This window comes from Lolium perenne, chromosome 7 (genome assembly GCF_019359855.2).
Source record: "Lolium perenne isolate Kyuss_39 chromosome 7, Kyuss_2.0, whole genome shotgun sequence".
Classification (NCBI taxonomy): Eukaryota; Viridiplantae; Streptophyta; class Magnoliopsida; order Poales; family Poaceae; genus Lolium; species Lolium perenne.
In genome coordinates this window covers 186,135,976-186,148,823 of record NC_067250.2, presented here as the reverse complement: position 1 = coordinate 186,148,823, position 12,848 = coordinate 186,135,976, and the positions used below count along the sequence as shown (strand labels likewise).

The window sequence follows — 12,848 nt, the reverse complement described above, 5'->3', positions numbered from 1 at the left end:
CTTAGTCATTTCTTCGATGTCAGCCTTAAAGCCGTAACCCATCATAAGTTGGAAGGCAAGAAGGGCACCATAGGTACGCGAGGTGCGCTTGAATACCTCGATGACCTCCTTGGTGTCGACTGCGAAGGCATCAATCAGCTGTCCCAGAGTCTTCTCCTGCTTGGCCTTGGGGAATATCATTGAATGCATCCGCGCCAGAGCACCCTTTCCCTTGTCAAGCAGCTCCCAGGAAAGCTGGTGGGTGGCAAGAACCATTGACACACCATTTGCCGGGGAGTTGCCTGGAACTTTGTCCAAGGCAGTAGCAGGGATGCTGGCGGCCTCTGCAAAGAGATTAAAGGAAATCGTTGACAAAGAAACAAGATCCATAGAAAATGGTAATCTAGAAGAGATGTAGGAACTTACCAAGCAGGGCTAAGGCAGACTGACGAAGGAGTTCATCCTTTTCTGCCGCTCGAGCTTCCTCCTCCTTCAGCCTTTCCTTCAGCTTGTTCAGCTCTTCTTTCAGGGAGTCGACCTCCTGGCGGGCTATGGCGGCCTTTTTGATGGCGCCATCCAGCTTTGAAGAGGAAGACTTAGCCTCCTCTTGCAGCCGAATTTTGTCTGCCTCCAGGGAGGTGAATTGAGAGGTGAAAGCCTCTAAAGAGGATATTACACCTCGTAGATCCTTGAAGAAAGGGAATGTTTTATGAAAATCATTAAGCAAAGACACATTCCAAAAAGGGTTCTTGCTAGACTCAACGAAGACTTACAGAAGGAGGAGCTGCGGCAGCAGCAGGAGCATCTTTTCCTTTAGAAAGGGAGGAGGCAGTCGATGCTTGCGCCGTAGGAGCCGTCTTGGGAGCCGAAGCTTCGGAAGCTGCGGCGGTTGGCGAGCCAGCATCAGGTCTGACCCTCTTGGGTGGAGGCTCAATAAAATCATCATCACTGCAAAGAAAAGTTTGATCGACTAAGTTATGAGAAAAATGCGAAAAGTCCAAGGAGCTGAAAATAGTAAAAAGAAGAAAAACACTTACATGTCAAGGAGATCATCTTCATCGGCAAAACCGCCGATTGACCTCTTTGTAGGTGGAGCCCTGGTCTCTTCCGCAGCTGCATTAATAAAGGTATCATGATCAGCGCCATCATCACGCACTGATCCCTCTGTGTCACAAGTGTCATCGGCTGACGGGGGGAGATTGGTGTGAGCAGTTTCGGAATTTATCGGATCATCATGATCGCTTGATGGGTTTGTATGCTCAACGATTTAAGGTCAACGGGTTCTGAAGAGCCTCTTCCTTCGGAAGTGTCATTTGGTAAATCGTGTAAGTCCTCGAAGGCTACAAGGGTCTGTCGAAGAAAAGACAAATGAGGATAATAGTGATAAATGTTGACAACAGTATAACATGAATTCAAGGAGGGAAATTACCTTTGGTGGTGGATGATCGGCATCAAAAGGAGCATACGGGGATATCAGTGGGATCGAGTCTTCTTGACTAAAGAAAGTGAGACGACGGACTTCATCGAGCAGCTCTTTTTCTGACAGTTCGGCAACATTGATTCTGGTCTCATCCTTTAGACCTGAGTACAACCACATTGGGCGAACCCTAGCCATGACTGGTTGGACCTGACGTTTCAGAAACACTGCCGCTACCTCGGTGCCAACCATGGTTTGCCCGTCAGCCTCCTTGATCCGAAGGAATCTGGCGAATAATTCGTCGGCTGCTACTTTTTCGTCGGGAGAGAGAACATTCTTCCAGGGATTCTTAGGCTTGGCCTCAAGGACATCGACAAAGCGGGGAAGCTGAGATTCGGGTGACGAGGAATTCTTGATATAGAACCACTTCAATCTCCACCCTTGCACGGACTCTCTCATTGGGAAATTGAAGTAATTGACATCCGAACGAGCTACAAATCCTACTCCTCCGGTGACAAAAGATCCATTGCTACTGCTGTATCTCTTCACATAGAAGATCTTTTTCCATAACCCAAAATGAGGCTCAACGCCCAGATATGCTTCGCAGAGGGTGATGAACACAGCAACGTGAAGGATTGAGTTGGGAGTGAGTTTCCATAGTTGGATTTCTTAGGTTCGCAGGAGATGGAGGAGGAATTCGTGAACAGGAAGTGAAAGGCCTCGGTACAAGAACCACAAGAACATCACGGTAAAACCGGCAGGAGGGTTAGGTCTAGAAATCGCACTTGGAAAGATCACATTCCCCTCATCGGGGGAGATCAATCCCAGACTTCGGGATCTCTTTTCGTCACGCTTGGTGACGGTCGAGGCTATCCAATCACCGGGCCTCGCTGCTGAGCTCGGTGGCGCCGGCGGCACCGGAGCTGGGGGAGGAGCGCTCGGGGCGCCTTTTTTTAAAAGGATCGAAGAAGGTTTGGCGGCGACGCCTCTGCTCGTCGAGCTGGCGGCGGCGCTGGGGATCTTCTTCTTCACCATCGCGAAATCTGGGAGAAATCGGAAGACAGTGGTGGCGGCGCGAGCGGTTGTGAACAAGAACGGCAAAGAGATGAATGAAGGAGAATGATAGGGATTTTTATCTCTTGGGGAACTTAAGGAAGGCTTCGTATTCTTAATGGGCCTGTTCTCCAGTTAATGTTTGCGGAAATCGAGGAGGTGCCTCGTTAACCGTGTAAAGAGGAGCAGGAATCGCTCAAAAACAGGGCTGGCAGATCATGTATTATCAGTCAGAATCAAGGGGACAGAAAAACGTCATCAATGACGTCATGAGCACGAAGAGATAAGAAAGTATCGGGTGATCAACTTGAGCCTACGCACGGGTTGCGAGCATCCGCGCCTAGGCTCGGGGCTACTCCCATCGGGAGCTCTGACGCGCACCCGATAGAATGAAGGTTCAAAGGAAAAAACATGACTCGAGTCTGTACCCGGACGTAAGCACCCGTGCCCAGACTCGGGGGCTACTCCCATCGGGAGCGCTGAACGCGCACCCGATAAAACTTTTTTCGCACTCCAGGATCATGCCCGGGGACTTGATTCTGTGTAGGGTAACGTTGTTTTGCCATCGGCAGTTAACCAACAGAAGTTGGGCACGTTATTCGTTATCCCTTGCTTAAAGAAAATGTATCGGATGGACTACAAAAACTTGCATGAAAAAGCTTCGGCAGAAGAAAATGTTTGAGTGGTACAACTTGAGTCTACGCACGGATTACAAGCATCCGTACCTAGACTCGGGGGCTACTCCCATCGGGAGCGCTGACGCGCACCCGATAAAAAATAGAAGACAGAAGAAATACAAGAATGATCAAGGAGAAGGACCTCGGAAGGAGACATGCTTTAGTCTCTACCCGAACTATGTTCGGCTAGACACTCGGGGGCTACTGACGTGGGCATAACCCTTCGGATAACCAGTGTTGCTCTACCCTACACGGCCCAACTGGAGGCCCATGAAGGTACCCGATGGCAAGATGGGCCACTAGGACGGTGCGGCGGAAGGCTTCTTGAAGAACAAGGCACGAAAGGAGCCGAACAAGGAAAGTTTAGAAACAGATCTACTGTAAACCTAGTCGTACTCGATTAGGCCTTTCGAGACCTAGCCACCTATATAAAGGCCAGGAGAGGGGCTATCGAGGGGACACAATCAACTTTAGCAATACTAGCCAGCAGAAGCTTAGAACTAGGTTACTCTAGCAACTAGCATCTCGTCGTGATCACAGCCGAACTATTCGGCACCCCATTGTAACCTGTTTTCATCATAATCAAAGAACAGACAGGCAGGACGTAAGGGTTTTACCTCATCGAGGGCCCCGAACCTGGGTAAATCGCTCTCCCCGCTTGTCTGTGTACCGATGTCTCGTGTCAGCTTGCAGGATTCCATCAACCCTAAGCCCCTATCGGAGGGCATTGCCGAGGAGCACCCTCGACATACTACGCAACTATAACACATTTCAATGCATTTGCTAGGCGAATATTACACATTTCAACACATACATACATAGGATTTCAACACATACATGTAAAATTTCATATCTAGGTTTCAACAAATCTATGGTTCAAACACATGCATACATGAGGCTATGAATTTCAACACCTACACTACAACATAGAGTTCACCAAAAAAAATTCCATGTCTAGGGTTCATGTCCAAATGTAGCAAGATCTATGAAATTTGTGGATGAATGGAAAGGATTCGAAGGGGATTACCTTGAGGAATGGATGGGGAAGAGATTGGCCGGGTAGATCTGATGATTTGGTGGTGGATTTGGTGGGGGAGAGGGGGGAGGAGGAGGAACCGCCGGCCTCCTTGCAGTCTTGAAGAAACAGAGAAGAGAGAAGAAGCAGAGGGTTGGGCCGGGGGCGGCTCGGGCGCCACACTTAAGTGGATGTGTGGCGCCCTTCCGAGCGGCGCCACATTTTCACAGTGTGGCGCCGATGGGAGCGGCGCCACACGGGCTGCCACGTCGGATCAGCTCACCAGCTCAGCGTCGACGGGCCACGTCGGATGGGTGTGTGGCGCCGGCAGGACGGGCGCCACATGGGCATGTGTGGCGCCGATGAGAGGGGCGCCACACAAAAGGGTTAGATTGGTGAAATAGTTTCGCCGGAGGGTCAGTCTGTGCTATAGTTTAACAAAAGGGTTATTTCTGTGTAAATCGCCACGCTATAGCTCACGTGGGTCCACACATGCACCGGCCCAATTAGTTTTTCTGCAGCCGAACGGGAAGAAAAAACAAGCCCCCTTTTTAAGCCCTCTCTCTCTCTTTTTTGGGGTACTTCTTCTTCCCCAACAAGCTCTTCACCATTGTTGAATTTTTGGAGAGCTTCCCCCTCCCTCAATCCCTCCATGATTCTTGCTCAAATTTGAGGAAAAGAGAGAGGAGGTCTAGATCTATATTTGCACCAATCAATTTCCCCTCTTTGTGTGGGAATCACTAGATCTAGATCTTGGAGAGAAATTTGGTGTTCCTCTTCTTTTGTTCATCCTCTCTTAATCCCCAAATAGGTTTAGTAGCTTTGTTGAAATTTGAGAGTGAAGGATTGGACCATCTTTGTGGTGTTCTTGCCATTGCATTTGGTGCATCGGTTTGGCTTCTCCGCGGTGATACATGGAGGTGAAAGTTCGTGAGATATTCACTCCGGGAGCTTGTTCCCGGAGCTTGTTCCTCTTGGGTCTTTGGACCCTAGACAGCTTAGTGGTCTTTGTGTTCTTTGTGGTGTTCTTGGGAAATCCAATTAAGTTGTGGAGATTCTTCAAGGGCAAGGCCTTTGTGGCGATTTATTGGGAGCCTCCAATTAAATTGTGGAGATAGCCCCAAGCTTTGTGCGGGTTCGGTGACCACCCTAAGGTTCCATAGTGGATCGAGGACATCCCTTTTGGTGGGAATTCTCGGGGAGAATACGGTGGCCCTCGTGCATTTGGAGTGACTTGTCCTCCACACCGCTCCAACGGAGAGTAGCACTCGCAAGAGTGTGAACTTCGGGATACATCGTTGTCTTCGCGTCACTTCGGTTATTCCTATACCCGAGCTCTTTACTTATGCACTTTACTTTGTGATAGCCTTCGTGCTTGAAGTTATATATCTTGCTATCACATAGTTGCTTGAATTGCTTAGCATAAGTTGTTGGTGCACATAGGTGAACCCTAGTTATATAGGTTTTGTGCTTGACAAATTAAACGCTAGTTTTATTCCACATTTGTTAAGCCATATTCGTAAAAGTTTTAAACCGCCTATTCACCCCCCCTCTAGGCGGCATCCGTGTCCTTTCACCCGCTCTGGCCCGAAGGCGGTGTGCGCGCCTCGTGCACAGTCCAGTCCTCGACGAGGTCGATGTGGATGAGCGCGTCGTAGCGGAGGCATTCAGGCGGCGGCGCCACCTCCCTCCGCGGCGGCGAGTAGCCATTCATCTCCACGATACGTCCTGCATCCTGCGGAAAGACAGAGGAACCATGGTGCCCTGGGATGCGGTCGATATTGCGACACCACACCCAGCAGCTGAACAACTCTGTGTTGTCATGCGAGTAAGTACGGCTGTCGAGGCGGTCGATGAGGACGTGGTTGCCGAGCACCTCATGTGCACCTTCCCTTGACCACATGTGCATCGGCATCCGCTCGATGCAGATACAGACATGGAGGTTGTAGGTTAGGTGGACGACGTGGTCAGACTCACGCCATGCCTGAAGCAGAAAGGCGGAGCCGTCGACGTGCAGTCGACCCAGGGCGATGGCGCGGTCGCGGTGAGACGGGTTGTCGAAGAGCACGAAGAAGGCCTCCGGGTGGTGGCGGGTGACCCGCAGCTGGTGCGGCGGCAGGCGGAGATCCTTCTCCAGCGCCTTCCCCACAAGGTGAGGGTTGGAGCAGTGGCGCGCCTCCGTTGCCGTGACGAGGACGCCCCGGCTCCACAAGTTGAAGATCTGCTGCTCCATGGCGTGGGAGGCGATGATGATCGAGTGGCTGGACGGAGGCGAAGCGCGGCGAGGCGCAGGCTTGGAGGAGATGAGGTGGTCCATGGCGGGCGGCGGCGCGGGGAAGCGGAGCCTATCGTGCACCGGCCCGCGAGAAGAAGTGACCTTGCGGAAGAGCGGACAGCGGCGGCCGGAGGTGTGCCCCCAAGCCCAGCAGTCAAGACAAGACATTCCGTTTGTTTATATAATCCATCTTCATCGGCGTTCTCTAAATAGACGCGGACAACACCACGCACAACCATATTGAGAACAGCGGCACATGCTCCCTTCACTTGGGGAGGGATGCCCCACACCGACGGCCCCAAAATGGCGGCACCAATAAAAAAATTTGACCAATTTTTTTTTAAAATCACAGGAAGAGATAAAAGTTCAAATGAAAATATTCAAATAGTAATTCAAGTGCTAGCCAACATTCGGCCACCAAATCGCTGGTGGATTATATGAATGGTCATATGATATTTATGCATAATTATATTTCTAAAATGAAAGTGTCGCTGAAGATTAGGATTTTCTTATGGTTCCTTCGTGGCAAATTTATTCTGACAAAAGTAATCTAGCTAAAAGAAATTGCAAAGTAATGTAAAGTGTTATCTTGTAATTAGGCAGGTTAATTAAGAGCTGACAGAGCCGAGCGCTGTCACCATGCTCTGCAAGTTCTCATACGAAGACCCACCGCCACCGGGGGCAGTGGCATCCTCCGCCTTGGCTTTCCACGCCGCTGCACTCCTCCGCATTTCCCCCGACCTCATCGCCTGACTAACGTGTCCGGCGACCTGCTCCCGCCTTACATCGTCGTCAAGCCGGAGGCCCATGCCCCACACCTCGCAGGCGTACCTGCAGTTGGTGTACTGGTCGGCGAACCCCGGCCAGCAGACCATCGGCACGCCGGCCGCCACGCTCTGGCAGGTGGAGTTCCACCCGTTGTGCGTCAGGAAGCATCCCACGGCCGGGTGCCGCAGCACCTGCTCCTGCGGGCACCACGTGGTGAGGCAGCACCGCCCTGCCGTTGCTGCGACGAATTCCGGTGGCAGCACAGTCAGGCCGGCGCTGGCGCCTGGGACGAGGTTGTCCCTTATGGACCAGAGGAACGGGTGGCCGCTGGCAGCGAGGCCCCACGCGAACTCGGCGAGCTGATCGGCCGTGAGGAACGTGAGGCTGCCGAAGTTGGCATACACGACAGAGCTTTTTGCTTGCGTGTCTAGCCACGCGAGGCACTCTGTGTCCTGTTTCCAGAGGCTCAAGCCTCCGTTGGTGGAATTGGAGTTGTCCTCGGCTGCAGCATTGTCGTCCCTGAGTTGGTCTCCAAGCGGGCCGATGGTGTAGATGCGCGGGTACTCGGCGCGGAGTGCGTCGAGGACGTCGGCCTCGAGGTCGTCGAAGGTGTTGATGATGAGCGCTCCGGCCTTGGTGCAGCCTTCGGCCTCCACGATGTTGAATCGCAAGCTGGCGTCGTCAGGGTCGGTGGTGCGGACGAAGCTGGAGATGTCGCCGAGGCTGGTCGGCGGCATGCCGGGAATCCAGTCGATGACCGTCTTCTCAAGGTGGCCGTTCGTCAGGCAGCTATTGTCTGCAAAACGCAGTAGTACAAGTGAAATGAATCGAGTTTATGAGTGATAACCAAGCCTGCACAGGTCCAAATAGTCGAAGCGAACGAATCGGGTCTATTGACTATACCCAACCGCAACACACCAAAAAGAGGATCAGTTGATCCCCATGCACGAAGAGCATAGTATAGCCCTACAATATCGGATAGTGCAACTGATGTACAGTTTAAGGTGAAGTTTTGCTAAGAAGAGCAAGAACATCTCGACTCGGCCTTCCAATAGGGTAATAGGTGGCCCCGAAACAACTATTGGAAGGTATATTGGGACCGACCAATAGGAGTATCGGATAAAACTGAACTAGTGCATCCCGTCGCATCCCTAATAGAGGCATAGAGGGTCTTTAATACGCAACTTGTACAATGAAAGGAATAATGCTCTGGGTAATGGGTTTCATGCGGAGTTTTATAGAACTTTTTGGGAGATTCTTAAGCACGAGTTGACGAATATGTTAACAATAATTCAGCAGGAGGATGTACCTCTCTTAAATTTAAACTACTACACTATTATTCTGCTCCTGAAGAAAGAAAATGCCGTGCAAATTTAGCAATATAGACCGATTTATTTGCTAAACGCAATCTTCAAAATCTTTAGAGAATTGAAAGTAATTGTGTAACTAAGGTGGCACATTTATTAATAAGGACAACTCAAACGGCTTTCATATTGAGGAGGCATAATTTAGAAAGAGTGTTGATTAATTCTTCATGAAAATATCTATGAACTTCATATGAAAAAAATGGATGTGATGTTGCTTAAAATATATTTTGTAAAAAACCTATGATAAAATTAAAGTTCCTCTTTTGCAACAAGTAATGCATATGAAGGGTATTGATCATAAATGGTGTCAATGGGTTGATCACTTCATAAGTCGAGGAAGTGTTGGTATTAAGGTTCAGCATGACATAGGTCACTACTTTCAGACCCCAAAAAAATATTGATACAAGGATATCCTTCACCACCTAGTTCCATACAGTTTAGCAATTTTAATTACGAGAGCAAAGGAAGATGGTCAGGTGGAGGGTCTCATATCTTATTTATCTTGGTGGGGGCGGGGGGGGGGGGATTTCAACTATTGTACGAGATGATACATGAAACATGTATTGAAAAGACACTCAGTATGAAGTTGATTATATGTATCTTTGAACAACTATCAGGTCTAGAAAAACTAAATTCCATAAAAGTAAAGCTTTTTATTTCAGTAAAGCAAAAGAAAGTATATAATTGTTTTGGTTGTGAGTCCGGTTCTCTTCCATTCGATATTTGGGAATTACTCTTGACTACTGAAAGTTAAATAACGACAAATTGAAACAAGCAGAAAATCATTCCGAGAGAAAGCTCCCAAGTTGGATGGGAAAATATATTGCTCTCGTATCGCTTAGTGATATTTTATTCAGTTTTACCTAGCCTCTCAATGTTAATACTATCCCTTTGGGGGGATTTCGACTATTGTACGTAGATGATACATGAAACATGTATTGAAAAGGCACTCAATATGAAGTTGATTATATGTATCTTTGAAGAACTATCAGCACTAAAAAATTAAATTCCATGAAAGTAAAGCTTTTTATTTCAGTAAAGAAAAATAAAGTAGATGATCAGTATATAAATACTTTTAGTCGTGAGTCCGGTTTTTTTCCATTAGATATTTGGAAAATACTATTGACTACCGAAAGTTAAAGAACGACTAATGGAAACGAGAGAAAATAGTTTCGAGGGAAATCTCCCAAGTTGGATGCAAAAATATCTTGCTCTTTTATGGGGATCGCTTAGTGCTAATTGATTCAGTTTTAACTAGCCTCTCAATGTTCATACTAAATTTTAGATACTTTAAAGTGAACTAGATACACACCATAGTTAGTGAATCTACACACTAAAAGTAGACTATATACATAACAAAATCGATAAATCTACTAAAAGCTAAAATATCTTATATTACTAAACGGAAGGAGTGCTAAATAGAAAGCCTATGAGTGAATATCTCTTTTACTTTAAACGGAAGAAGTACTAAATAGACATCTTAGCAAGGTCAGGAAGTCAAACCGACCCTTCTGGTGTGCATGGGGTGCCTAGCTTCGTGGATGATCACTTGCGCTCGCAAACATAAATTACTTTATTTAATATAACCAAGTGCATTCATAGAAGGGCGATAGAGTCTGAAAATATATTCCGTCTCTGTCCCTACACATATTTGGACATTTAAGTTTAACCATCGATTTGGCCAACAAAAAATAAAACATATGTTATGCATGCTATACCGTTGAATTCGTATTTGAATAAAATTTTCAGTGCTATAATATTTTATAATAATCAACAAGTGTTTAAATGGTTGTATTAGTGGTTAAAATTTTGACATGCAAAACAAGGTGGTACATCCATTGGGACGTACTACATATCACTATATTTATTTAGCGAATGCAAAGTGGATCTGATACCCTGAGATCGATCGGGGATAGAGGTGATCTTGCAATTAATATATAGCTAGATCTGCGGATCCATTGATGCACACATATATACTTGTTTATTATGGAGTCTCATATCGAAAATCTTCCAAATAGAAATGCGTGGTACAAAGTTCAAATCAATTTAAAATACTTGATGCATATATGAGACAGAGAAACAATTGCAAACTTGTCGGCCATATTGGTTGAGCATATCTCCAGCTACCTCTTTTATTTTCAGAAAATGGAGGTGTAACGCTAGCCTCTGCATCAAAATGATGCACACAATTTTTTTATTAAATTATTCACCAAAATCTTAGAAAAACTGAACATACCAGTGAGTACTAAACCAACATTAAACCACTCATTTGATTTGAAGAAATACACAAGGGATTAATTTGATTGTGATTTGTGAGGTGGTCTCAGTGTCAAAATATACAATGTGGTGAAAATTGTGATACAAAGAGACTGGTAAGCATTACTCCCTCCGATTCACAAATCTTATGCCAAACTTTTAGAACATTGTATTTTTTTTATTGAAGGCAAACAAATCTATGAATGTTTTGGATCTTATGCACATAATGTAGTAGAGATTTAGTGGTCAAAGTTACAGAGTAAAGACCATGCAAATATACATAAAATGTCGCTCTCATTCGTAAATTGAAGGAGTATGAACAATATTAAACCATGCAACAATATACTCAATACACAACTAGTTGCTCGGGCATCTTTCAAGTGCCTCTCTTATGTTTCTAATAAGTTCACTGAATATTCTAAACAGGCCGAGAGAAAAAGTTAACATACTCTTTTCAAAAACAAGACGAGAGTAATATTAGTACCTATTCTTTTCTTGTGGTTTTACGTTGTTATGTCTCTCGTATCGCTTGTGCTTCTTATGCTGATCTTGCGTTTATGAGTCGTACTGTAGTAGTAATTATTTGTCTGGTATTGCCATTCTAGGAAGTGCGTTAATGCTATAGTACCTTTGAGTGGGAGGTAACCTCTTTCCTGGAGCTCCCGTAGCCTCATCTGGCCCATCAGCGCGGCAGCGCTGCACCCCCACAGCACCATGGTCGGGATGCCCAGCTCCCGCGCCACGCCCAGTGCGAAGCTCATCAGCGAGGTTGGTAGCAGGCATGTCACGGGTGGCACGCCCGGCGTGGCGTTCAGCCGCCGGAGGAGCTCCCTCAGCGGCGCCGCGCAGTGGGTGCTGGTGGCCATGGACAGGGCGAGGTCGTAGTTCCCCGTGTACCGGTGAGCCTCGACCAGACCGTCCGGGATGGCCTCGAACCGGAACCCGTCGCGGCCGAGCACGGCAGCTGCGCCCTCCGTGGCCTGCACGCGGCGGTGGTTGTCCTCGGTGTTGACGAAGGTGATGTAGAAGCCGTGGCGGTGCAGCAGCTTGGCCAGCTGCAATGCTGGGTTGATGTTGCCGGAGCTCGGGTGCGGCACCACCACGGCGTGCGGCCTCGCCATACTAGCTCGTCTACTGGCCGTGCGCGCGCGTTTCCGCAAGACGCGTATAGGGGGCCGCTGCGAGTTCCTTCTGTTTGTGTGGATTCGACCACGATGTCACCCAAGTGCTTGTTATATACTCCTACGGAATTACATTATTCGGTGAGCTAGCTAGCTGTAGATGCCCTCACACTTATTACCCGATCGGATCGAGTCTATAGTCTAGTTGCTCCTAAAGTAAACTCATGCAGTTAGAGATGACCGAGCCAAGTCTTTCTTTTGTCCCTAAGAGCATCCAGCAGTGGCGATATTTTGACGCTACCCTATATTAACCGCCAATTTGCCGCCCCAGCACCGTGTGCGCTTCTCCAGCAGGCGCTGCATTCTCGCGCGCTGCAAAATTTTAGTGTGGCAGTCCGTTTTGCGCTATCTGTCGCTGAACATTTGGTGCTCCAAGTACAGCACGCGCTACCGCTCAGCTCACGCGACCAAACGGAATTGTTCCCCATGCGGCGGTGCCCTCCTCTTCCCCAACCCCTCTCTCACCCATTTCAGCACCGCCGTCATGTAGATTCTCCCCCTCGGTGCCAACCCCTCACCGGTGCCACGCAGATTCTCCCCATCGGTGCCAGCCTCTCGCCACTGCCGCTGCGGTAAATCTCGCCACTGCCCGGGCCTCCGCAGCGAGTGCTCGGTATTTTCGACGATTGGAAGCCGTGCGGCGCTTGATTTACTACAGCGGTGCTACCGCGGCGCCGCGCTGAAGCTTGACGGTGCCGATGTCCTCCGCAATAAATTAACTAGACAATTTGTTGTTTATTTTTTGTAGGGTTTGTTTGATCTTGTTCAATGTATGCAATTGTGTGATTTTCGTTTGCGGTGGTCGAGATCGCCCTAGTTTGCGGCGCCTGGTGGAGGGGGGGGGGGGGCTTTTTTTCGCT

The 12,848-nt window shown here is 48.2% G+C and overlaps 1 protein-coding gene across 1 annotated transcript; it reads right to left on the bottom strand.

Annotated features, from left to right (window-relative positions):
* Positions 1-6,897: 6,897 nt before the first annotated feature.
* LOC127314698 (7-deoxyloganetin glucosyltransferase-like) lies at positions 6,898-11,995 on the bottom strand. The gene is made up of 2 exons (XM_051345217.2): positions 11,436-11,995; positions 6,898-7,980 (listed from the first exon to the last, which is right to left on the bottom strand). The coding sequence occupies exons 1-2, from the start codon at positions 11,926-11,928 to the stop codon at positions 7,025-7,027; spliced, it is 1,449 nt and encodes a 482-aa protein (XP_051201177.1). The 5' UTR covers positions 11,929-11,995; the 3' UTR covers positions 6,898-7,024.
* Between the last annotated feature and the right edge of the window lie 853 nt (positions 11,996-12,848).

Excerpts from the sequence above, each read along its gene's own strand:
- LOC127314698 (XM_051345217.2), bottom strand. The coding sequence starts at position 11,928 with ATGGCGAGGCCGCACGCCGTGGTGGTGCCGCACCCGAGCTCCGGCAAC. Across the intron at positions 7,981-11,435 it reads AGGTTACCTCCCACTCAAAG|ACAATAGCTGCCTGACGAAC; the intron begins GTACTATAGCAT and ends TGCGTTTTGCAG.